The sequence below is a fragment of the Pseudorca crassidens genome, chromosome 6 (genome assembly GCF_039906515.1).
Source record: "Pseudorca crassidens isolate mPseCra1 chromosome 6, mPseCra1.hap1, whole genome shotgun sequence".
Classification (NCBI taxonomy): Eukaryota; Metazoa; Chordata; class Mammalia; order Artiodactyla; family Delphinidae; genus Pseudorca; species Pseudorca crassidens.
In genome coordinates this window covers 93988112-94013306 of record NC_090301.1, presented here as the reverse complement: position 1 = coordinate 94013306, position 25195 = coordinate 93988112, and the positions used below count along the sequence as shown (strand labels likewise).

At 39.7% G+C, this 25195-nt stretch overlaps 1 protein-coding gene across 1 annotated transcript in view; it reads right to left on the bottom strand.

Moving 5' to 3' along the window:
- The window catches only part of MAP3K19 (mitogen-activated protein kinase kinase kinase 19), a 36809-nt gene extending 11943 nt beyond the window's left edge, over window positions 1-24866 (bottom strand). Inside the window, 4 exon segments of the mRNA XM_067739900.1 lie at window positions 1419-1462; window positions 14669-14765; window positions 21756-21874; window positions 24848-24866. Coding sequence (XP_067596001.1) covers window positions 1419-1462; window positions 14669-14765; window positions 21756-21874; window positions 24848-24866 — 279 coding nt within the window.
- Window positions 24867-25195: the final 329 nt, after the last annotated feature.

The window sequence follows — 25195 nt, the reverse complement described above, 5'->3', positions numbered from 1 at the left end:
ATTGTAAACAATAGAACTTTTAAGTTTTTTAAAACTTCTATTCTCTTTTCTGTTTACTTTCTGTTTTATTTCATTCTCTTTTCTATTTACTTTCCATAGAATTGATCTAAGATTTTTAAAATTCCCCCTTAGAACAGCTTAAAATTGCTGTTACATTTACTGTAATAGTGATCCTTAGGTTGCAAACCAACCCAGAATTTGTATTCAGAACACAACTGTTCCTCATTATTTGGCTGAATTGTTTTGTTGAGAGTGGCTTATAAATGTGCCTCACTATACACTTGAGAGTTAGCTCCCTAAATGGGTTTTTATTCTCCTTGGCCCTCCAACTATTTTCAAATTAAGCAAGTTTATATTATTATCAACCTCTAGAGGTCAGTGTAACCCAATATATAATATTCAGCTTTTTGGTTGGTTAAGCTGTAAGCTCTAACTTTACAGTTTTCACTGTGGCCTTCCCCCTCCACCACCCCACCCTCCGGGTATAGAGATTTGATAACTAATTATATCAGAATATTTATAGGCATAGATCACGAGTGGTAATTGAGAGCTTTATGTTTAATTTTCATTCTGTTGCCACCTGTGTGTAAGAAGACAGGAAAAGGAAACTGACACTAGAAACAGGCATTAGAAACAGGTGAGATGCAGTATAATCCCCTAGTTTCATTACCTAGATGACTTTCTTCCATCTCTCAAAATACAGATTCTCCCAGTGCTTAAACACCTCTGCAGTAACAGCCATTATTTCATTTATTTACTTTTTGCCAATGAAGTCCTTTTTTCAACACTAAGCAGTACCTATGCATTTTCTCAAAGGCTCACAGAATACAGAAGAGTCAGTTGAGAGAATTGCAAGGCTCTTTCCAAACGCTTTACTTACAAATGAGACAACTAGGAAAATCTTTCTACCAATGGAAAAAGAATTACCTCATTTCTCAATATGTTAAAAGAAGAAAAATTAAATATGTCCAAAAGAGCTACTCACTTCATTATGTGGACAACGGGAAACACCCCAGAAAAGAAATATACGTGTCAAGATATAATTTTCCCAGAAATTAGCTCCTCTATAAACTGTATGTGAGTTGTGGTTTTTCCAAGATATATGCTGAGGATTTGGGCTCTGAGTTTTTTTTTTTTTTTTGCGATATGTGGACCTCTCACTGATGTGGCCTCTCCCGTTGCGGAGCACAGGCTCCGGACGCGCAGGCTCAGCGGCCATGGCTCACGGGCCCAGCCGCTCCACAGCATGTGGGATCTTCCCGGACTGGGGCACGAACCCGTGTCCCCTGCATCAGCAGGCAGACTCTAAACCACTGTGCCTCCAGGGAAGCCCTGGGCTCTGAGTTCTTTGATAGGATTTGTCTCTAACAAGATGCTTTGGTTAATCCTTAAGTCAAAAATGCTCACACTACTCTTACCTCAATTCTCCGGCTACTATACTTCATATTAGAAGATGAAAACACTGTAACAAGAAAAATTATTATTTTTTATAAGTTTTTTTTTAAAAAGATAAATTTATTTATTTATTTCTGGCTGCATTGGGTCTTCCTTGCTTTCTTCCTTTCTCTAGTTGTGGTGAGCAGGGGCTACTCTTTGTTGCAGTGCTCAGGCTTCTCATTGCAGTGGCTTCTCTTGTTGCGGAGCACGGGCTCTAGGAGCGCAGGCTTCAGTAGTTGTGACACATGGGCTCAGTAGTTGTGGTGCACAGGCTTAGTTGCTCCGCAGCATGTGGGATCTTCCAGGACCAGGGCTCGAACCCTTGTCTGCTGCATTGGCAGGCGATTCTTAACCACTGCACCACCAGGGAAGTCCCCAAAATTATTATTATTATTATCAGATATTCTTAGTAGTAGAGTGAACACAGTCGGCCTTAAGCCAGGCGATGGCGATGGAGTCATCTTGGTGCTGAGGTTTGAGGAAATGTTGTCAAAATGAAGAATTTTTCCAGGTGTAATCCACATGGCAGTGGGTACAGAATGATTACACAAAACTACTGCCACTGAAGAGGGTTGTTGTTTTATATACAATGTTGTTTTTTATATATATATATATGTTATATATATGTATATATCTCTGTTTTATATTTATAACATTTGCGTATATATAGTGATATTTATTTATTTTTATTTATATTCCTTTTGGAAGCACATGACCTCTGGATCAGAAAGCAGAGCACTTATCACCCACAGGGCATCCTAGTGCCAGTTCCCTGCAGCCCAATTTCCCACAGGTTGACACAAATGAGAACCAGGTGCTTACCTGCACCGGTAGTGAGGCTGCACCGTAGGAGGAGACCCTGAAATTATGAGACTCAGAGCTTATGTATAGAGTTCTGGCAGTTCAACCCATCTTCCCCTTCTGAGAAAGAGAGACCTTCACTATGAAATGTAAGCAAGTGTCTCCAGGAGAAGGGGGAAATGTGTCTCTGGGTTTTGTCTGTTTGTTTTTTACCCTATTAAGTAAGTAAATAGCTCTTGGCAAAGCCAGCTTCAGTCTTTCTGGAGCAATAGCTTATCTCTAACTTCCAAGGCATGTTTGCCATTCAGTCATCTTTCAACCCAATCTCCTAGTGCTTTTTGCTCAGAAAACCCAGACTTTGCAGAAATGTGAGAGTATTTATGTATAATTGTCTCCCATCTGTTGTTCGAACTCAAACATGGGATAGATCATAAATTCTGAAGGAGTGCGGGGAAGGGCGAGATGAGATTTACTAGGTAGGGTAAAACCCAGACACTGTTTTCTTCTTACCAAAACATCAGAATGTTTTGGTAAGTGGGGTAAACCACTTTGGTAAGTGGGGTAAACCCCACTCACCATCATGGGTTAAAGCTGAAGCCAAAAGCTCCAATGTGTTCAGGGTCAAAGTAGGCACATAAATGAATGAAGTGGGGTAAGTAGGGACAGTGGTGAACTGAAATTATGTGCCCCAATTACAGGGATATCCATTCCCCAGTTCTAGTTGGTGTTGTCCATTCCAGATGGGTAGTCCAGCACTGCTGGATCTTCCAATTGCCAAGAGAAGCCAGAGAGCTGGAGACTTTATGTGAAATCTCCTTCCCATTCCTTTTTAAAATACTTTGAAGGCCGAACAAAATATGCCTGTAGATCCTTTTTGGCCACAGGCTGCCATTTTGAAATTTCACTTAACAAGACCTCTCTGAGATGTACCACAGGTAGAAGCCATTCTCAGGTGAAAAATGGTCACCTAAGAAGAGGATTCCAATAGGAGGGGGATGCAGGCATTCCCCTTAGCCACAGCTGGCCAGAGCACCACCCCAATTCTTTTTTTTTTTTCTTTGCGGTAGGCGGGCCTCTCACTGTTGTGGCCTCTCCCGCTGCGGAGCACAGGCTCCGGACGCGCAGGCTCAGCGGCCATGGCTCATGGGCCCAGCCACTCCGTGGCATGTGGGATCCTCCCGGACCGGGGCACGAACCCGTGTCCCCTGCATCGGCAGGCGGACTCTCAACCACTGTGCCACCAGGGAAGCCCCACCCCAATTCTTTATCCATTTATTTAACCAATATTCACTGAGTGCCTACTGAGTAGCCAACACTGTCCCAGAAGATGGCAATATAATTGTGAACAACAAAGACAAAATTCTTGCCCTCGTTGAGGTTGTATGCTAGAGGTTGAGATTTTCTGTTGAAAAGATATTACAAGTTAATACTAGAAATATAACTGAATATGATTTATAGTTGGGTGCTTATGTATAACACCCTGAGTTTAAAAAAATAGGGTATTATAAATATTTAGATGAGTAATGTCAAGTATTGATAAGGAATGACGTGAGATATAAAGGCACTCTTAAGCATTTCTGGTGAGAATGTAGAGGTAAGATCTTTCCAGTAGGTAATGTGGTAATATATATTGAAGGCCTTTTTAAATGTGTATAGAATTCCAGTTAAAAGATTGAATGTACAAGCTTTTCTCCACTCTCTCCACAAACCTCACTAAAATGATGGTAGACTAATTTTTTAAAAAGGTAAAGAAGGGAATTCCCTGACAGTCCAGTGGTTAGGACTCAGTGCTTTCACTGCCAGGGCCCGGCTTCGATCCCTGGTCTGGGAACTAAGATCCCGCAAGCCATGCAACCAAACAAAAAAAAATAAAAATAAAAGGTAAAGAAAAAGAACAGCAAAAACCTAGAGGGTAAAACCACACATGCACGACATCAACAAAATTTTGGAAGGTGAAAACTGTATGGATGAACTTCCTTGGTGGCGTAGTGGTTGAGAATCCGCCTGCCGATGCAGGGGACACGGGTTCGAGCCCTGGTCCGGGAAGATCCCACATGCCGTGGAGCAACTAAGCCCATGCACCGCAACTACTGAACCTGTACTCTAAAGCCCACAAGCCACAGCTACTGAGCCCACGTACCACAACTACTGAAGCCCGTGCGCCTAGAGCCCATGCTCCGTAACAAGAGAAGCCACCGCAAGGAGAAGCCCGTGCACCGCAACGAAGAGTAGCCCCTGCTCACCACAACTAGAGACAGCCCGCACGCAGCAACGAAGACCCAACACAACCATAAATAAATAAATTTATTTTTTAAAAAAACTGTGTGGATGAGTAATAACCAGTTTAGTAGTCAGCTTTCTCTGTTCTGCTCAATGCCTGCAGAGGGTAGAACTCAACAAGAAATAATAACCCCAGAAAGGAGCAGGAATTAAAGATACCAGGTACCTCTGAGGGTGGGGTTGCAGGTGAGTCTGAAACAAGGGGTTGCTTCAAACTCTGTACAAGGAGTTGGTTCCAGATTCCCTGTCCTGTGTCCTGCCCCACTTGTCAGGAGTTGCTCTTCTCCATTCCTGGCTGGAAGTTTATTCTCTGAAGAGCTTGAAACAAAGATGCGAAGGAGCTAGGTACAGCTGAGAGCAGAAAGGGGGTGCTGGACTGAAAATGTGAGGATAAATGAAAGCCTCCACATTGACATGTGAAGCTCCAGCCTTATAACCTACAGGCAGGAGCTTGGATTCTCCTTCCCTCAGGCAAACTAGCTGAGAGAAAAGCCTACCTACGCATCCTGACACTAGGGGAATCCGTCACCCAACCACCAGGTCTCTGTCCACTCCACAAGCCCTTTTGAGCCTCTGGCACTTTTTAGTCTCCCCCTCTTAAATACAAATAATCGCCAAGGATCAACTGATATATGGGAATAGCCTCTAACAATGAAAATACACAGAACAAAACAGAAAGAAAGAAGAGAGCTCAGAGGAAATAGAGACAATGAAAAACTACCGTTAATATCATTCATGTACCTTCTTCAGGAAGCTACAGGAAAATTTACCTTCCTAAAGTGAATGCATTAATCAAGAGAGAGGAAACCGTGTACCCAGTACACAGGGGTTCAACACAGAGGGTAGCCAAGGGCATTTCCAGGATAATGGTGAGGAACTCCCAAAGAGACAGCTGGTCAGGAGGTCCAAAGACCAAGTAACACAGAGTGAAACAGGAGGGCAGAGCATTCCAGGAGCAACGTCTTAGAAAACAAAAGAAACCAATGGATTACCTGGTGTGCAGTTGCTGTATTGAGGTGCGTTTCACAGGTCCATCAGACAGGATGGGGATGACTTAGTGACAGATATACAGAAAGTAAGCAAATGGTGAAATGAGGCGAGTGTTAAAGCCGGGATAAATAGAATGTCTCAAAAGAAAAGCAATGTAATCATAGCACACCCTGGGGCTCAGTTGTGAATGGTATTTTACCTAGTCATAATAAGGGAGACATTGAATATTAATTTTTTTAAAGCACAAAGATTTCGAAGGTTGCCTGTGTGTGTACAGAGTAATATAAAATTGTTAAACCCTAATAGATAATGCCTAAATTAAGCAATCAAGCAATGTAGTTATAAACATGTTATTTAGAAAAGTGGAATTACATTCTAGAAGAAACGGTCTTGAAACAGTATTTGTACTTCTTATTTCCTTTTATTTTTGCTCACCTGTCTTTTCTGAATTTTTCTTAATCGACATATATATTGATTGTCTAAAATTTAAGATTGCATTTAAACAAAAATATTTTTAAAAAGGGAACAAACACCAGCCTGGTAAACCCAGCTGACTTCTTCAGACAAGATCGTAACACCAATGGAGCAGATCCCATCACAGAATACCGACCTAACCCAGTTTGTTCTTGTTTGAATGTGCTACTTTGATTACGTCCTCAAGACTTTCTGTGGTTTGGCCAGGAGAAGAGGATATTTCCATGATATCCAATTCAATCTCTCCATCCATCCTTCCTCCAGTTTGTACCTGAACCAACTGCCCTCCCTTTTCTCTAAATTCACCTCCACCACAAGACTACATGTTTCTCCTTTTTTTCCCTCATAACTAAAGTGGGGCTCAAATGGGCGATGTGAGCTCTGAACACACATGACATAGTGCTTAAGCACGTTGGCTTCAAAGACAGGGGGTCCAGGTTTGAATGCAGCCTGTGTAACCCCTTAGTTAATGTGACCTGGGCATGCACTTAACCTTCTGAGGCTCACTTTCCTCATTTCTAAAACAAGCATGCTAATATCACCTATATCAGTGAATATTTGTGCCTTGCGGTAATAGGCACTCAATAAATGGTGACTGCCATTGTTATTAATTCAATATACATTTTAAAATAGTTATGTGTCAGATCTGGAGCGAGGTGTGCAGAGGTGCGATGGTTTTTGCCTTTGTCATCTGGTGAAGACCAGCACAAAAAAAGACAGTGACAATTCAGCATGATGGGTGTTATGTTGCAGACAAGGTCAGGATCCTATGGGAGTCCAAAGGCCTGGTGACTCCCCCAGTCTTGGGGACATTCAGGAAGACTTCCCATAGGAGGGGGTTTCTAAGGGGAGAGCTGAAGGATGGCTTAATGTTCCGGCAGAGAAAAACAACATGTGCAAATATTCACATATTTGTTCTGGGAACAGAAGGCGTTTGGTTATGCTTATGTTTAGCACCTGCTGAGGAAGAGTGGCAAGAGAGGAGGCCGAAGAGAGGCTGTAGACAACTGGGAGTGAGATTTCTGGATTTCAAGGAAGAAGACCCTGGGTCTACATCACAGTCCAGACCTGATGTTAACACTTTTATACACAGCCTATTGAAACTCGGCTTCAACATCATGTTAAATGAAATCAGCCAGACAGAAAAGGACAAATGTTGTATGATTTCACTTATATGGGGGACATAGAATAGTCAAATTCATAGAGACACAAAGTAGAACAGTGGCTACCAGGGGTACGGGGGGAAAGTAGAAACGAGAGTTAAAGTTGAATGGGTATAGATCTTCAGTTTTGCAAGATGAAAAAGTTCTGGGGATGCATAGTGGCAATGGTTGTGCAACAATGTAAATGTATTTAATTCCACTAAACCGTACACTTAAAAATGGTTAAAATAGTAAATTTAATGTGATGTACATTGTACCACAATAAATTTAAAATTAAAAAAATTTTTTAAAACACCACTGCGTCATTTAAATTTCATTTGAGCTCTACCCTTGCACCCAAATCCTATAAAAATAATTCTATTTTTTTCCCTTTTTTTGGTGAAATGCTTCACATTTCCTCTGCTGTGCGATATCTCTCATTGCAATAAGCCAATAAATGCAAAATTTTGGACAATAGGTTTGCCCTGGTGGTTTAGGCCACTTGGTTTCGGACAGTGGTAAGCAGACATCAATGAGAGCAACGTCCTAAGGGGAAACACTGGCACCAGTGTGCTATCTGGTAAATAAGTCTTGGGCTAGATAGAACAGCTAACTCAAATCTTGGAGGAAAGCATCCTCAGGAGGCCCCCCAAACTCCCATAGATAAAAATAAACCAAATATGAGTTCCCTGTAAGGATTTTCAAACGCTGAAGAAAAAGGTCAGTAAAGAAATATTTATGGACGAAAGAATAAAGGAATAACTGTGTAATTAAATGAACTCACCTTCAGATTTTCTCGGCTGCCCCTTCAGAAAGTGAGGAACATCTTCTCTGGCTACAGACTTGGAGATGTTCGGTTCTAAGCAAGGTCTTGGCAAAAAAAAGCCCAAGTTCACATTGCAGAGCTACTGGTAATGTTCCTCTTTCTTCAGGAGTAAAGGCTGCCTGGTCACCATATTTGTCCTGGAGCCTACCATCTCAATTTAATTGGAAGTGAAACAGAATGTGCTGGTACCCATTCCTGATGCACTGAGGTTATCTGACTAAAAGGCAGGAGAAACGGTTTGATTTAAAAGTCATTCCCCATGTCTTCTGGGTCTCCAGTTCTCAGCCCAGCCCAACATCACTAGAAAGTTTGGAGGACTACTTCCAAACGGTGCTGCTGTGTGGAATGGCTGTATTCCTGAAAGCACAAGACCTCCCTGTCCTCTGAGTTGCTCCCCACCTCATATGCCCTCTGCCCCTCACACTTTAGTTTTCCCATTCCCTGTTTCCTCAAGCAGAGAAATCAGAGGGGCAAAGGGGAGACGTAGGGGGTGCATCCTTGTACTTCTCCAAAGGTGTTGACCAAAGGCCTTTGACCATTCTCCAAAGGCCCAGTGCTTCTCAAACTATCTTTGGTGAAGAATGCTTTTAAAATTTTCCATTGCATTGTGGGCTGAAACTTTTGTAATATGTAATCAAAGTGAAAGACTATATGAAATGAACATATGAAAAATTAAAAGAAATTCAAAAACATGAAAATAAATTATAAGACACTGATGAAAGAAATTAAAGATGATACAAGTAGACAGAGAGATATACCATGTTCTTGGATTGGAAGAATCAACATTGTGAAAATGACTCTACTACCCAAAGCAATCTACAGATTCAGTGCAATCCCTATCAAACTACCACTGGCATTTTTCACAGAACTAGAACAAACAATTTCACAATTTGTATGGAAACACAAAAGACCCTGTAGCCAAAGCAATCTTGAGAAAGAAAAACGGAGCTGGAGGAATCAGGCTCCCTGACTTCAGACTATACTATAAAACTACAGTAATCAAGACAGTATGGTACCAGCACAAAAACAGAAATATAGATCAGTGGACCAGGATTGAAAGCCCAGAGATAAACCCATGCACATACGGTCACCTTATCTTTGATAAAGGAGGCAAGAATATACAATGGAGAAAAGACAGCCTCTTCAGCAAGTGGTGCTGGGAAAACTGGACAGCTACATGTAAAAGAATGAAATTAGAACACTCCCTAACATCATACACAAAAATAAACTCAAAATGGATTAAAGAGCTAAATGTAAGGCCAGACACTATCAAACTCTTAGAGGAAAACATAGGCAGAACACTCTGTGACAAAAATGACAGCAAGATCCTTTTTGACCCACCTTCTAGAGAAATGGAAATAAAAACAAGAATAAACAAATGGGACCTAATGAAACTTCAAAGCTTTTGCACAGCAAAGGAAACCATAAACAAGACCAAAAGACAACCCTCAGAATGGGAGAAAATATTTGCAAATAAAGCAACTGACAAAAGATTAATCTCCAAAATTTACAAGCAGCTCATGCAGCTCAATAACAAAAAAACAAACAACCCAGTCCAAAAATGGGCAGAAGACCTAAATAGACATTTCTCCAAAGAAGATATACAGATTGCCGACAAACACATGAAAGAATGCACAACATCACTAATCATTAGAGAAAGGCAAATCAAAACTACAGTGAGATATCATCTCACACCAGTCAGAATGTCCATCAACAAAAAATCTAGAAACAATAACTGCTGGAGAGGGTGTGGAGAAAAGGGAACACTCTTGCACTGTTAGTGGGAATGTAAATTGTTACAGCCACTATGGAGAACAGTATGGAGGTTCCTTACAAAACTACAAATAGAACTACCATATGACCAAGCAATCCCACTACTGGGCATACCCTGAGAAAACCATAATTCAAAAAGAGTCATGTACCACAATGTTCATTGCAGCTCTATTTACAATAGCCAGGACATGGAAGCAACTTAAGTGTCCATCAACAGATGAATGGATAAAGAATATGTGGCACATATATACAATGGAATATTACTCAGCCATAAAAAGAAAAGAAATTGAGTTATTTGTAGTGAGGTGGATGGACCTAGAGTCTGTCATACAGAGTGAAGTAAGTCAGAAGGAGAAAAACAAATACCATATGCTAACACATATATATGGAATCTAAAAAACAAAACAAAACACAACAAAAATTAAAAACTGGTCATGAAGAACCTAGGGGCAAGATGGGAATAAAGACGCAGACCTACTAGAGAATGGACTTGAGGACATGGGGAGGGGGAAGGGTAAGCTGGGACAAAGTGAGAGAGTGACATGGACATATATACACTACCAAATGTAAAATAGATAGCTAGTGGGAAGCAGCCACATAGCACAGGGAGATGGGTGTCTTTCATACCAGTTTTATAGTCATCCTTGAGGGCAAACACTTAGCTGACAAGTTGGAGTAAGAAAAACATACAGCATACTTTCCTAATAACTAACCTGTCAGTGAAAATGATGTTCTAGTAAAGGCTAGGTACAGTTAGTATTTTGCTGTGGAAATTAGAAAACTGGGCAGTGTATTCATGTGAACACGTTCTTAAGAATGACTGTACTTTTACAATCATTGAGGACTAATAAACCCAGGTTATTTTTTTTTTTACCCAGAATATTTTTAAGCAAATTTAAGGTGTTCAAAATCTGTTAATTGGTTGATTTCTTCTTTTATTTTAAAACAAGGAGCAAAGATACAATAAGCGAGTATGAGAAATACCTGCCTTTTTAGACATTGTGAAAAGTTAATGGCTCCTAAATGGAAAAAAAAAAATTTTGGTCCTAAATGGCGGAGGGGAGGGGGAAAGATTATACAACATTCTGGCTCTGAAATCATCTTGGAACACGTCTGTTCTCTTTTTGTCTTTTGAATACTGTGAGTAGTCACGGGAGCCTCTAAACATATCCAGTGATCCAGGAAAGAGGATGCACTGTTAACATGTAAAAATAAAACACTTGCTCCCATCTGAGTGAATCTTTCCAGTAAGAGGATGTATTAATAAAATAACCCTGGGACTTCCTTGGTGGTCCAGTGGTTAAGACTTCACCTTCCAGTGCAGAGGGTGCAGGTTCGATTCCTGGTCGAGAAGATAAGATCCCACGTGCCTCACGGCCAAAGACCCAAAAAATATAAAACAGAAGCAGTATTGTAACAAATTCAATAAAGACTTTAAAAAAATGGTCCACATCAAAAGAATCTTTAAAATTAATTAATTAACCCCACCAGAAAATGTTACAGTGGAGAGAAACTAAAAGGCAACATTTAAACACAACCAGAAACATAATTTCCTTGCAGAAGAGGTGCAAATGACATTCATAAAAGTTTGGAAATGATGATTAATTTGTTAATGTAAGTGCTAAATCATTAAAATGAATATTTAAAGTTGGCCTAACCTAATTCATTCAATGAAGAAAAATTATTTTCTCCAGAAAAGTCTTACTTTTCTGTGTTTTCCACTTGTTCTATTTAAATTGATGGGAATCAAGGTTCAAAACATTTTGATAACCTCTCCATGTTTTGATAGTTTCCTAAATCATGATTTTCAACAGAATTTTTTAAAACTACATTTTCCAGCCTTTTTTGCCACTAGAGTTCAGAAAGCTAACTTGAGACATGGATTCACGTGGGTTACATGAGAAAAGATAAGGCACAGGCATCATTTGCTGACGTGGGTGTCAACAGAGGAGGGAGGTTCTGAGGTCAGTGTGGGAGCAGCTCCTGGTTGTGGATGAAGCAGCATGACCTGGGGGTCAGTAGCCAGTTTTGAGATGTAGCTACAAGAATTCTTTCTGACAATCCAACCTGGGGTCTGTTCTTCTCCTTTGGTTTTTCAATGGTCTGTGAACTTTCTAGTATCTTTGAAAACTTCCTTGCTTCTTCACTCAAGTAGAGTAGATTCTGTTATCTACACTTAAGAATTCTGATGATACACAATTAAAAATAAATTAAGCCCAGAAATTTCAGAAAATAGGTTCTTATTCACTCATGAAAAGGGTAATTTTACACGCTCAATTTCCAGTCTATGAGGTTTGCATCTGATATGTTCTGGGAAAATAGCTGATTGAGGAATGCAAGATTTTTACACTAAGGAAAAAGATGAGGGATTTTGCGGGGGGATTTTATTTTACAAGTTACCATCTGTAAAAGCCCATAATAAAGCAAATGTATGCTGCAGGAATACTTAGTTGTTAAAAGACCAGGGGGAGGGGCTTCCCTGCTGGCGCAGTGGTTGAGAGTCCGCCTGCCGATGCAGGGGACACGGGTTCGTGCCCCGGTTCGGGAGGATCCCACATGCCGAGGAGCGGCTGGGCCTGTGAGCCATGGCCCCTGAGCCTGCGCGTCCGGAACCTGTGCTCCGCAGCGGGAGAGGCCACAGCGGTGAGAGGCCCGCGTACCGCAAAAAAAAAAAAAAAAAAAAAAAAGACCAGGGGAGTTATCCAAACATTATATAAAGTTTATACATACTTTAGTCAGTGATGCTCCCTTTTTAAAAGAATAATACAATGAACAGATATAAACTAAACGTGCATATCTAGAGGTTCCCTGGTGGCACAGTGGTTAAGAATCTGCCTGCCAATGCAGGAGACATGGGTTCGAGCCCTGGTCCAGGAAGATCCTACATGCCGCGGAGCAACTAAGCCCGTGCGCCACAACTATTGAAGCCCACGTGCCTAGAGCCCGTGCTCCACAAGAGAAGCCACTGCAATGAGAAGCCTGCGCACCGCAATGAAGAGTAGCCCTCTTTCGCCGCAACTAAGGAAAGCCCACATGCAGCAACGAAGACCTAACACAGCCAAAAATAAATAAATAAAATGTTAAAATGTTCATATCTACAACAGAATAGTCACATGGTATGTGCATAAAGTCTTCATAACATGTGCAAGCACTTTAACATTAACAACCTGGAATATGTTATTGGTAGAAACATGTAAATGGGATTTAAAGAGATTTATTGCTATTTAAGATGTAGACAATGCACAATAATACCCCAAACAGTTTTATTTCAGGCTTTGTGACTTAAAAGAGTAACTAGCTCTAGTGAAGACTCTTATCAACTATGAGAGGAAAATTTAGAAACATAATTGCTTCTTTCAAATGTGTAACCCAAGTTATGAAAGCTTAAAACTACAAGGGCCTAGTCGAGATGCTGCATAAGTGTTATGGTTCCTATATGAAAACCTAAAATCTTGCAAATCGATTTTAAAAGAATTATAAGCACCTCAAATGGCAAGTCACTTCCAAATGGAGCAGAATAAACACATTATTTTAACCTCTTGGAAGATGATGGGAAACACAATCAGGCTTCTGAGAACTCAGCTTTGAAACCTTTGAAAGTCAAAGGCAGATCACATAGACTGTTTGGAAGGGGATCAGAACTTGTTTATTTTAATTAGGTCTTTCAGGGTTCATGGAGTTAATCATTTCAAATGTTATTAAATTATTCCCCGCCCTCCGCCAGGGGAGAGGAGATACCGAGTGAGTTTGAGAAAGACTGAAGACTCCCCAGAAGAGGGCAGCATCACATAAGGGGCCAAAGGAGACAGCAGCTAGGACAGCACTGTGGCATTCAGGGTGGCTGACAGGGATGAGAAGAAAGACATCCAGAGAGCAGCTTCCCTGGAGTGTTAGAAATACAAATAGGAAAATTATCAGAGAGAGATTGGAGCAGTTCAAATAAACATTTCATTTAAGAAGTTTGTAGGGGGACTTCCCTGGTGGCACAGTGGTTAAGAATCTGCCTGCCAATGCAGGGGACACGGGTTTGAGCCCTGGTCCAGGAAGATCCCACATGCCGTGGAGCAGTTAAGCCCGTGCCACAACTACTGAGCCTGCGCTCTAGAGCCCGCAAGCCACAACTACTGAGCCCACGTGCCACAACTACTGAAGCCTGTGCGCCTAGAGCCTGTGCTCCACAACAAGAGAAGCCACTGCAGTGAGAAGCCCACGCACCGCAAAGAAGAGTAGTCCCCGCTCGCCGCAACTAGAGAAAGTCTGCACATAGCAACGAAGACTCAATGCAGCCAAAAATAAACAAATAAATTTATTTTTTAAAAAAAGTTTATAGGCGAATAGATGACAGACAAATGTGATCCCTGTGATGACTATTTTTTGAAGTGAGAATCTGCAAATACTTTGTGATCTGTTCAATGCAAGGACACTTATGGGTAGGACAGGATGACATATTTGGAATGGGCATTGTTCTGGAAAATTCCAGACTTATGACCTCCTAGAATACAAGAGTGCAACTTGGGGCTTTAGTTCTTTGTTCAGGCCCGCAACTCCCCCTCAAGGGAGGAGCTCTGGGATGACAGATAGTGGAGAAATGCTTGGTCCTGGAAGAGAACAGATCCCTGGAGCTGATGGAAGATTCTGAGAGGAAAGAAATGAGGAAAAAGATGTTATTAGACAGAAAAGATAGGAGATGAGGACAGTAGGCTGAGCTGGAGTCGGGTAGAACAAAGAGGAGAGACAGAAGAGGGATGCCCATTTTGGCTGGGCAGACTGACAAGACTCACTGATTCAGGTATGGACCAAAGGATAGGATTATAGGTGATTTTTCTTTTTCTTTGCGCTTATCTGTGATTTCAATGTTCCTGCACTGAGGACTACCAAAATTAGGGGGGAAATCCAAATAATCCATGTTATCTTTGTAACCATATCAAGGACAGAAGACAGATACCTTCTGTCCTGGGTTGCCAGTCTAGTCCATCACCACTTGGATCTCCTTTTTCACTAATCAATATGGAATGAGTGCAGACATCATCTTGGTCAAACTCCTGAAATATCATAAAATAGAAACTCAGTTGTTCAATGTCGTACTTGGTTGGCAGAGTGAATGTTGATTTTTTTTCTAGGCTAGAGTTTCACACTGTGGATTCCTTTTAAATCGGATAAAGCATTTAGGACTAAAAAAATGGGAAACTATTCGCCTCCAGAGCACCAGGCTCAGACAGACACGGACGTGATTAACTGCATAATCAAAAATGAATATCAAAGCTGAAATCACTGAGACACAGAGAAATTCAATATTTTATACTTTATCATGTCCGCGTCCAGGCTGTTAAACTGCCCCAAATTCCATCTGGGTGGGTAACTGGAAAGAATCCTTTGGCCACAGTCCGTGAACAACCCCAAAGGAACATGATCTTTTCCATAATGCCTCCCTGGGGCATCATTTGTAAATGATGAGGGTAGAAATCCCTGCCCCATATGGAAGCTGCAGATATAACCTTAGACTGAAAGGAGGCAGCAAAGCTGATTAAAGTTTTCACTATGACAGCTTTTTGATCTAATCGTGGTATGCAACCTCTAAAGCTTTCCTTTTACCCTCTAGAAAATAATCATTATGCTGAAAAACATGGTTGAGAAACAGCTTGATTTATAAAAAGTACTCCTAACTCTCTAAAGAAGAAATGTTTTCTATTAGAATTCATTGTTGTTGACAGTTTCCTTCATTAGAAGTTGTTGCTGGTGATTTTGCCCTTTTTAATGTCTAGAACAGTGATAGATGCAAGTAGTAGTTAAGATATCCCGTCACAACCTGGATGTTACAAGTGGCTCTCTGGCTTCTGTGATCTGGTTGAACCGTCTACTTAAGGAGACTGTTGGATAAAAAGTCTTTGCCCTAAATGCAGATGCCTGTTGGACAAGCAGGTAGCCTTTATCACCAAACATCATCTGATATTTCATTCATTAATTCCCAAGAGAGCTTGGGAATCTTTTCTTTTTGCTCTGTTCATTTTAATTATCACAGAAAAAAATAAAAATAAAACCCTGCATTTATACTGCCATGAAAATATTTTAGGTGTTCAATTGTAATAACTTAGCAGTACATGATTTTTAAGATTTTTTTTGATGTGGACCATTTTTAAAGTCTTTACTGAATTTTTTTCTATTTTTTTAATCTTTATTAGAGTATAATTGGTTTATAATGTGTTAATTTCTGCTGTGCACCAAAGTGAATAGGTTATATGTATACATATATCCCCTCCCTCTTGAGCCTCCCTCCCACCCTCCCTATCCCACCCCTCTCAACTGCTTAGTTCATTCATTAGCTGGTCCTTTAAGAAAAGTTGGAAGACACAGAGTGTGCGCACACCTACCTACAAAACCCATACTGACAACTAGCATTTACACATAAAGTGCCAGACACTGTTGCACCTTTCACATATTAACTAATTTAATCCTCACAACAACTCTAGAGGTAGGAACTATTATTCTCTTTTGTACGTGAGGTCCAGAGAAGTTAAGTAACTTACCCAAGGTCACATAGCTAGCCTATGGTAGAGCCAGGATTCACACCCAGACTCTGTAGTCTGGTTACAGAGGTCTTAACCACTCTGCTTTCTTGTTACCATAAAAAACTTGAAACAGAGTCTCAACAAGAACCAGAAAGAAAGGAATCAATAACAGTGAGCAAAATTAAAAGAAAGAATACTCAAACCTGATTTATAGGTTTTGCACAGGAAAAGATAAAATAAAAGATGTGTGATGCCTACAATCTCCTGACAAAAATTTCTTCCATAGAATAAACTGAAAAACCATAAGTATCACAAACAAAAAGGATGTAGGGAATAATGTCTACTTTGAAGGTTATCATGGAAATGAAGACAAAAGTAGAAACAGCTCAGAATTTTCTAATTTCTTTTAGAATACTAAATATGAATGACTTTAAGGAGTGCTTGGGTGCTACAAGGAGGAAAATTAAAATAATGACACTCAGTTGTGAGTGAAGGAGAGAAAATGTTAGAATAGCACATCCCAAACATAAATGGAGTTCATAAACCATTGACAGTGATGCAGGAGGTGACAACAGACTAGATAGAGGGCATAGCATTCTAATCCGTAAACAACAGAATGCCAACCACACAGAAAAGAGGCATAGAAATCATACGTAATTAAATTTAGAAAGACGATTCTCCTTAGATGAAAAGAGATTGGGAGAGGGTATAAAGAGCCTCTCAGGAGCAATCCTATAAGCAAGGCAGCTGCTTATATTTGTAAACTATAAAAACCTATTACAGACAACCCAAAAGAAAAGCAAGCTTTCATTCAAAGGAAAGAAGTGAAGAGTGACCTTGGTTTTTGCAATTTAAGCACTAGAGAAAGCACTGAGAAGAAGAGGCAAATTCAATAGTGAGAGTCTATTTCTCCTTCAGAAATGAGTTCAGTTATTTCAACCATAATAAGGAAAATATAGAGTGAAAGTTCAGAAAATGTTTTGCACGAAAAAATATACTAATATGAAAGGATTTTTAGTCTTTTTAAGAAAGAAAGTTCCTAACTATACCACAAAAAAAAAAGAAAAGTAAATGAGTTTTTGTTTATCAATTTCTGATGCATGACACACATTTTAAAGATTGGTCTCTAGATATTTTGTTCCAATTACTATGTAATATCAGTAATCAAAAACAATACAACCTTCAATGTTGTGACAAAGCCTACTACACAGCAAGGTTTCTAAGCCTCGCTGCTACTGACATTTGGGGCTGGGTGATTCTTTGCTGTGGAAAGGCTGCCCTGCGCACTGTAGGGTGTTAGCAGCATCCCTGACCTGTACCCACTGGATGCCAGCAGCGCTTCTGCCCCGGTTGTGACACCAAAAATGTCTCTAAGCCTTGCTAACTGCCTCCTGAGGGGTAAAATCACCCCCTTTTGACAACCACTGTACTAAAGCAACTTTGGTGAGAAGCAGGCTAACCTCTTTAGAAAAGTTGCAAATGCACAATAGTAAAATATTCAAATAGTATTAAAAAGAAATGTTTCCATTCTACCTCATCCCATCCCATGCCCCAGAGAAGTTGGGATTTAACCATTTCTGTATTTTAATTTTTAATTCGTTTTCATTGTTACCTAACTTATACATTTTTTAAAAGTCAAATTATGGTTAAAAACAAAAACTTATAACAAAAAAGGTCATCAGTTACCTTCCCCACTCTTTCCCCCAAAGGCAGCCAGTTCCAGCCTTTTAAGTGTTTCTTTTGGTATTTTCTTCCATATCTCTAGATAATGTACTTATCCTGCTGTCACTAAAGTGATATATTACCTACTGGCTTCTTATTATTGCAGTTGACAATTTAATATTCTCATACTTTGCCTCTATCTTCCCAGTAAATTCACCCTCTGTTTCTTGTTAAATCAATAGGCAAAGTTCAAATTATGATTATTTGAGTATTGTACTATACTGTATGTATTGCACTGTAGTAGTGCAATCGTAGTGTAGTATGTTTATACTTTCCTGAATAACTTCCTGCACAAAACCCAAAACCCCTATTTTTATTTCATTCACAATTTAATTTAATATTTAATTCCTTTTCTTATATTTTTCAACTCAAATCTTCCAAACATCCTGTGGTCTTTTCACTTGGTTAAATATATCAGATAATATATCAGTTCCATCTTCTTCCTGGAAATCTCCATTATCCTGTTCTCCCTCACTCCTCCCATCCCCCAAGGATCAGAGCTCTTTGTTCTCTAGACTTCATACGTGGCTGAAGCCCTGGGACTTGCTTTCTGCTTTATACCAAGGATACCCTCCTCTCTTGTGTTAGGTTTCAGATACCCTGAATCACGGATCCAATTTTCCCCTCCATTTTTATCTTATTTCGTTAATTTAACAGAGCACATAGTAGCTTCCTTAAAAGGTGTATGAAATGTAAAATGTTTGAGCATTTGTGTGTCTGAAAAATGTTTTTATTCAACCCTAATACTTGACTTATAGTTTGTCTGGATATAAAATTCGAGGTTGAAAACCATATTTTTTCTCAGATATTTGAAGGCATACCCCTTCCCTTTAATTTATTTTTAAGTATAGCATACATTCAGAAAAGTGCACATATCATAAGTGTATAGACTAGTAAATGTTTATAAACTGAACACACTCATGTAACCAGGACCCGGATCAAGTAAAAGACTTCTTAGATGTAAAAATCAAGACCAGTAAAGGAAAAAGTGGGTACACTGGTTTTCATCAAAATTAAAAACTTCTGTTTGATAAAGGAATTGTGAAAAAGGTGAAAAAGTGCTTCCCTGGTGGCGCAGTGGTTGAGAGTCCGCCTGCCGATGCAGGGGACACGGGTTCGTGCCCCGGTCCGGGAAGATCCCACATGCCACAGAGCAGCTGGGCCTGTGAGCCATGGCCGCTGAGCCTGCGCGTCCGGAGCCTGTGCTCTGCAACGGGAGAGGCCACAACAGTGAGAGGCCCGCGTACCGCAAAAAAAAAAAAAAAGGTGAAAAAACCTCCAAGTTTTTCTTATTGGCTAGCAGAAAATATCTGTGAGTCACACATCATTCAGAATATATAAAGAATACTCTAAACCCAACGATAAGAAAACAAACAATTCAATCAGAAAATGGACAAAATATTTGAACAATTTATGCTGATGGCAAATAAATTTTTTTTTATTATTTTTTTTATTATTATTTTTTTTTGCGGTACGCGGGCCTCTCGCTGTTGTGGCCTCTCCCGTTGCGGAGCGCAGGCTCCGGACGCACAGGCTCAGCGGCCATGGCTCACAGGCCTAGCCGCTCCGCGGCATGTAGGGATCTTCCCGGACCGGGGCATGAACCCGTGTACCCTGCATCGGCAGGCGGACTCTCAACCACTGCGCCACCAGGGAAGCCCGCAAATAAATTTTTTTTAAATGTTCAACATTGGTAATTAGGGAAATGCAAATTAAAACCACAATGAGATAACACCATATACTTATTTTGGTTTAAATTTTTTAAAATGGTTAAAATAGAAAATACTGATAGTACCAAATGCTGGCAAGGGTGTAGAGAAACTGGACATCTCATTTATTGCTGGTGGGAATATAAAATGGTAGAGCCACTCTGGAAAATTGTTTGGCAGTTTTTAAAAAAACTAAACATACATTTACCAAATGACCCACTAATTGGACTCCTGGGCATGTATCCTAGAGAAATGAAAACATAAGTCACGCAAAAATTTATACATGAATGTTCATAGTAGCTTTATTTGTAATAGCCCCAAACTAGAGACAACCCAAATGTCTTTCAACAAGTGAATGGCTAAAAAACTGTGAAACAAAATATAATTGTAATAGAATACTACCTAGCAATAGAAAAACTATTGGTACACACAACAGATTGGCTCTATCTCAAGAGCATTATGCTGAGTTGAAAAAGCAATCTTAAAAGTTCACATGTATGATAATTTCATTTATATGACCTTTGTGAAATTACAAAATTATACAGTTGGAGAATAGATCAGTGGTTGCCAGGAGTTAGCAGGGAGGATGTGGCAGTAAAGAGAGGAGTAAGAGCGCGTTCCTTTGTGGAGACAGACCAGTTTTGTATCTTGATCATGATAATACAGGGGATAAAATGCCATAGAACTGTACACACAGGCACACGAAAACAGAAGAAAAAGGAATGCATTCAAAGACTAGTGAAATCCAAGTAAAGTCTGTAGTCTAGTTCCTTGTATTGTGTCAATATCAGTTTCCTAGTTTTGACAATCAGCTATAGTTATGATGATAATTCCAATTGGTGGTAGCTTGTGAAGGTTATACAGCACCTCTCTGTACTATTTTTACAAGTTCTTGTGAATCTATACTTATTTCAAACTAATTTTTTTTTTTTCTGGTACGCGGGCCTCTCACTGTTGTGGCCTCTCGTGTTGCGGAGCACAGCCTCCAGACGCGCAGGCTCAGTGGCCATGGCTCACGGGCCCAGCCTCTCTGCGCACGCGCGGCACGTGGAATCTTGCCGGACCGGGGCACGAATCCGTGTCCCCTACATCAGCAGGTGGACTCTCAACCACTCTCAACCAACTCTCAAAATTAGTAAAAAACCACTAATTTTTTACTCAAATTTTTGTTTTTTGTCTTCTTGTTATTTGGGGATGGTTTTTGGAAGGAGAAAGGGACTGAAAGATCTTACTCCACCATCTCCAAAACTCTTCGTATTGTTTATACATATTATAGTACATACCTCATTACCTTTTAGAAATAGACAATTGTGTGGTCATATTCTTTATTACCAATAAAATATAGGGTAGGAATTTCTCTTTTTTTGGTTGGGATCAAATCCAGGTCCCCACAGTGAAAGCACCAAATCCTAACCACTGGACGGCCAGGGAATTCCCATAGAGTAGTAATATTTTTAACAGTTTGGGCTATGTTAATTTTTATAAAAATTCAAAAGGTACACATGAGTATACCTTTTAAAGTTTTTCTCCAATTCTGTTCCTTTAGGTAACCACTTTACCAGTTTACTGTACCTCTTGGGAATCATTCCATAATTTTCCATGGGCACGATGTTTGTTACCACTACTGCTACTATACTTTATGGAGTCATTCATCATGGGCAGGGGGTGATGACCAGGGCCAAGAGGAGGTACCTCCTTTGTCGTACCCTGTGATGGATTTGACATGATCAGAATAATGATTTTTTCCTTTTCCACATTAACATACATAAAGACAAGCTACATTTTACTATTTAGTATGGATTCAACTGCAGTAATATTCTGTGGTATTCCATACACACACACACACACACACACACACAGTGCATGAGACTCAGAGTTGACTAACTCATTACTGCCCTGAGATTAAACTCATGATAGACTGTCATTAATTGTACTTTAAGTTTCTTTATAATCACATTTAAATCTATAATTGTAATATATGATTGTTATAAATATTCAAGCAACACAAATGAAGTAGATGTAAATACAGTTAAGTGTAGATGGAGTAGCTTATCCATTTTTCTTTTACTTTGTTTTTTTAAAGAGAGTTTCTTACCTCCCTGCTGCTGATGCTCTGCAAGATTATATTTTGGTTTTTAGTGACTGTCATCATATCAGTTGGAGAAGAGTTTGTATCATGACAAATGTCAAGCAATGATTCAGCATGTCTTTCTGCCAAAAGAAACATAATAATGTGTTTTGATGAGATGCATCTCCAGCAGTTTCACAGCAAGATCTAGCTCTAGGTTCTAAAATCAGTTCCATTTTGTCTAAGATTTTCTTGAAATAGTGGACTGGGATCCTGATGAAGCTTCAGGGCCATAATTTTCACAACAAGAGTCCACCTAGAGGGGTGGGATAGGGAGGGTGGGAAGGAGGGGGACGCAAGAGGGAAGAGATATGGGAACATATGTATATGTATAACTGATTCACTTTGTTATAAAGCAGAAACTAACACACCATTGTAAAGCAATTATACTCCAATAAAGATGTTAAAAAAAAAAAGAAAAATAAGGAAAGAGAAATTATTATCATACAGACAGGAAGGTGATGGATGGTAAGGTAAAAACATACAAAAATGTTTGTCATTAATATTAAGTGGAAATATAGAAGATAACATAGAAAATAGATTAAAGATAAAAATATGTGAAAAATATGCATGTAAATGGACAAAAATCAAAAGAAAACATGGAAAAATGTTTGTGTGTTATTAAGATTATGACAATTATTAAACATTTAAAATTTATTTTAATGTAATAACAAAAAAAGGAAGGAAATAAAAATTGTCCTTAATTAAAAAAAAAAAAAAGTCCACAGAATGAACGGGGTTTTGTCTGTTTATTTTTAAAAGGGGGCCAAAGTTTCGAGCACACTTCCTGTCCAGCACTTGAAGCCACATTAAACTGATAGAGTTCTAAACACCAAACAGTGAATTTCCAGTTAGTTCTTGGGGGACATTGCTCTCATATTCATCCCTCTCCTGCTATCCTGACTTCTTCAAATAAGCACAGGCTTGTCCATGAAAACTTCCTCTTGCAATCGTTCTTCCATTTATCCTAATAACTGAAACAAATTTGAACGAGTGATCTATAATCATATTCTCCATTTCTTCACCATATCCTCTTTCTTTACTCTTTGCAACCTGTCTTCTGCCTCTATCCTGCCATTGAAACTCTCACTTCCTTATCACATCTGCTTTGTAACCTCTTTTCCAATTTGACGTTGTTTCCCACTCCTTCCTTCTTGTAACTCTCTCCCAATTCTCCTCCTTTTCTCATTCCCCTGAGTCTCTATGTGCACAGCTCTCTCTAACTGTGGGCGCACCTCCTCTGTTCAGCCCCTGCAATTTTCTTACCATCATCAGTACTTTAGTGATCTTACCTACTCTCAGGTCCTCACAATCTCCTTGTAGAGAACTCCCAAAAGAACATATCAACCCATCCATTCCCACAAGCCCTGTCCTACAGAAAATTGCTACTTTGAACATCCTAAGTTTCCATCAAATGTAGTGTTTTACAACTCATTACCTTCAACATCCTCACAAAACCAAAGTGTTTTCCTATCTTGTTGATTGTATTTCTATCTCCCCACTTCCTAGGGCTGAAACTTTGGAATCATGTTTAACTCAACTCCCTCAACCCTCGTCTCTGTGTCTCCTCTATCAATGTTACAGTACTAAATTCTGTGAATTCTTTCACAATCTCTTAGACTCACCATACCCAGCACTTCTCAGGACCACTACACACCATGACCAAGACTCTTCTCCTGGTTCTTATAACCGCACACAGGTACTTCTGTAGTTTCTTAAGAGAGCTTCCCTGGTATGAGTCTCTTCCTTCAAATTCATCCAACACAACGACAGGTTAAGTTTCCTAAAACATGGCTTTCATCATTACCTGGCTTAAAATTCTTTAGTGACTCTATTTTATTGGGAAAAAAAAAAGTCCTTCAGGCTGACATTTAATGAGTCCTCAATGGACCCAGTTTCTTACTTTTTTTTCCCTAATAAATTTATTTATTTTATTTATTTATTTTTGGCTGCTGTGGGTCTTCATTGCTGCGTGCAGGCTTTCTCTAGTTGCGGTGAGCGGGGGCTACTCTTCTCTTCATTATGGCCCGCGGACTTCTCATTGCGGTGGCTTCTCTTGTTGCGGAGCACAGGCTCTAGGCATGCGGACTTCCGTAGTTGCGGCTCGTGGGCTATAGAGCACAGGCTCAGTAGTTGTGGCGCGCGGGCTTAGTTGCTCCGTGACGTGTGGGATCTTCCTGGACCAGGGCTCGAACCCGTGTCCCCTGCATTGGCAGGCGGATTCTTAACCACTGTGCCACCGGGGAAGTCCCTGGACCCAGTTTCTTTATGTATCTAATCTTCTGTATTCCTTTTTCCTGACATGAACTGTTGGTTCTAGTCTCCCATTTGCTCCTGGGATGAGCCATGCTCATTTACAGCATGATGCCTCTGCTCCACAAAATCAAATCTCATCATTTTTTAAGGACCAGATTGAGTCTCACCTCTTCCATGAAACCTCCCTGGGGATAACCTTGTTCCCTGCCAAGAAGCTTCCAAAAAAAGCCAATCAAACAGTAAAGTCAAGCAGCTTTCACAGTCACATGTGGTTCAGTGGCATTTTTTCTATTACACTTTTCTCTGTGGCTGGTTTTTTTGTCCTGCTCAGACTCTTTCTCCCTGCCTATATCACACCTTCTCTTTTCTTCTCTTCCTTCCTATCTTATCCAGCATATGAGAACCACTGTAAGTCCTTCTTCCCCTTTCAAGTTTACAACAAGCTCTTTCTCCTCTGACTTACATGATGTGTCCCTGACTGTACTGAACACTTTCAGACGTTTGGACCATGTCTTAGACTTCTTCGTCTGCCTCAGAGTATCTAGTTTTGGGTCTTGTACAAAGTCCCTGCTCAATAAATAGTTGTTCACTTGATTTCTTTTTTAAAAATTTTATTGAAGTATCATTGATTTACAATGTTGTGTTAATTTCTACTGTACAGCAATGTGATTCATTTATACATATATACACATTTAGTTTGATTTCTTTAAACGGATCCATCAAGTCCATGTAGAAAAAGAAAGATTTCTAATAGGGCTTTTGTAGTTAGAGACTTTTGAAAGTGGAATAGAAATATTTATCTGGTTTTGGCATAGAATTCATTAGAATGTCCAATAACTGCTGTTTCCTGAAACTTCCTATTTGTGACACATAATGTATTGCTGATTTTCCACTAAAATCACAGAGTTTAGGATCTCTAGGAAGAATAGAATCAACATCAAAGATTATTAGTTTAATCTATTGAAAAAGAAAACCATTGACATCAAATAAATAAAAGTAATTTTATATAGTTTGGGGATAAAAATAATGACTTCAAAATGTATGAGAGAGAGTGACAAATTTTCAAGATTTTTTTAAAAATAAATTTATTTTATTTTATTTATTTTTGGCTGCATTGGGTCTTTGTTGCTGCACACGGGCTTACTCTAGTT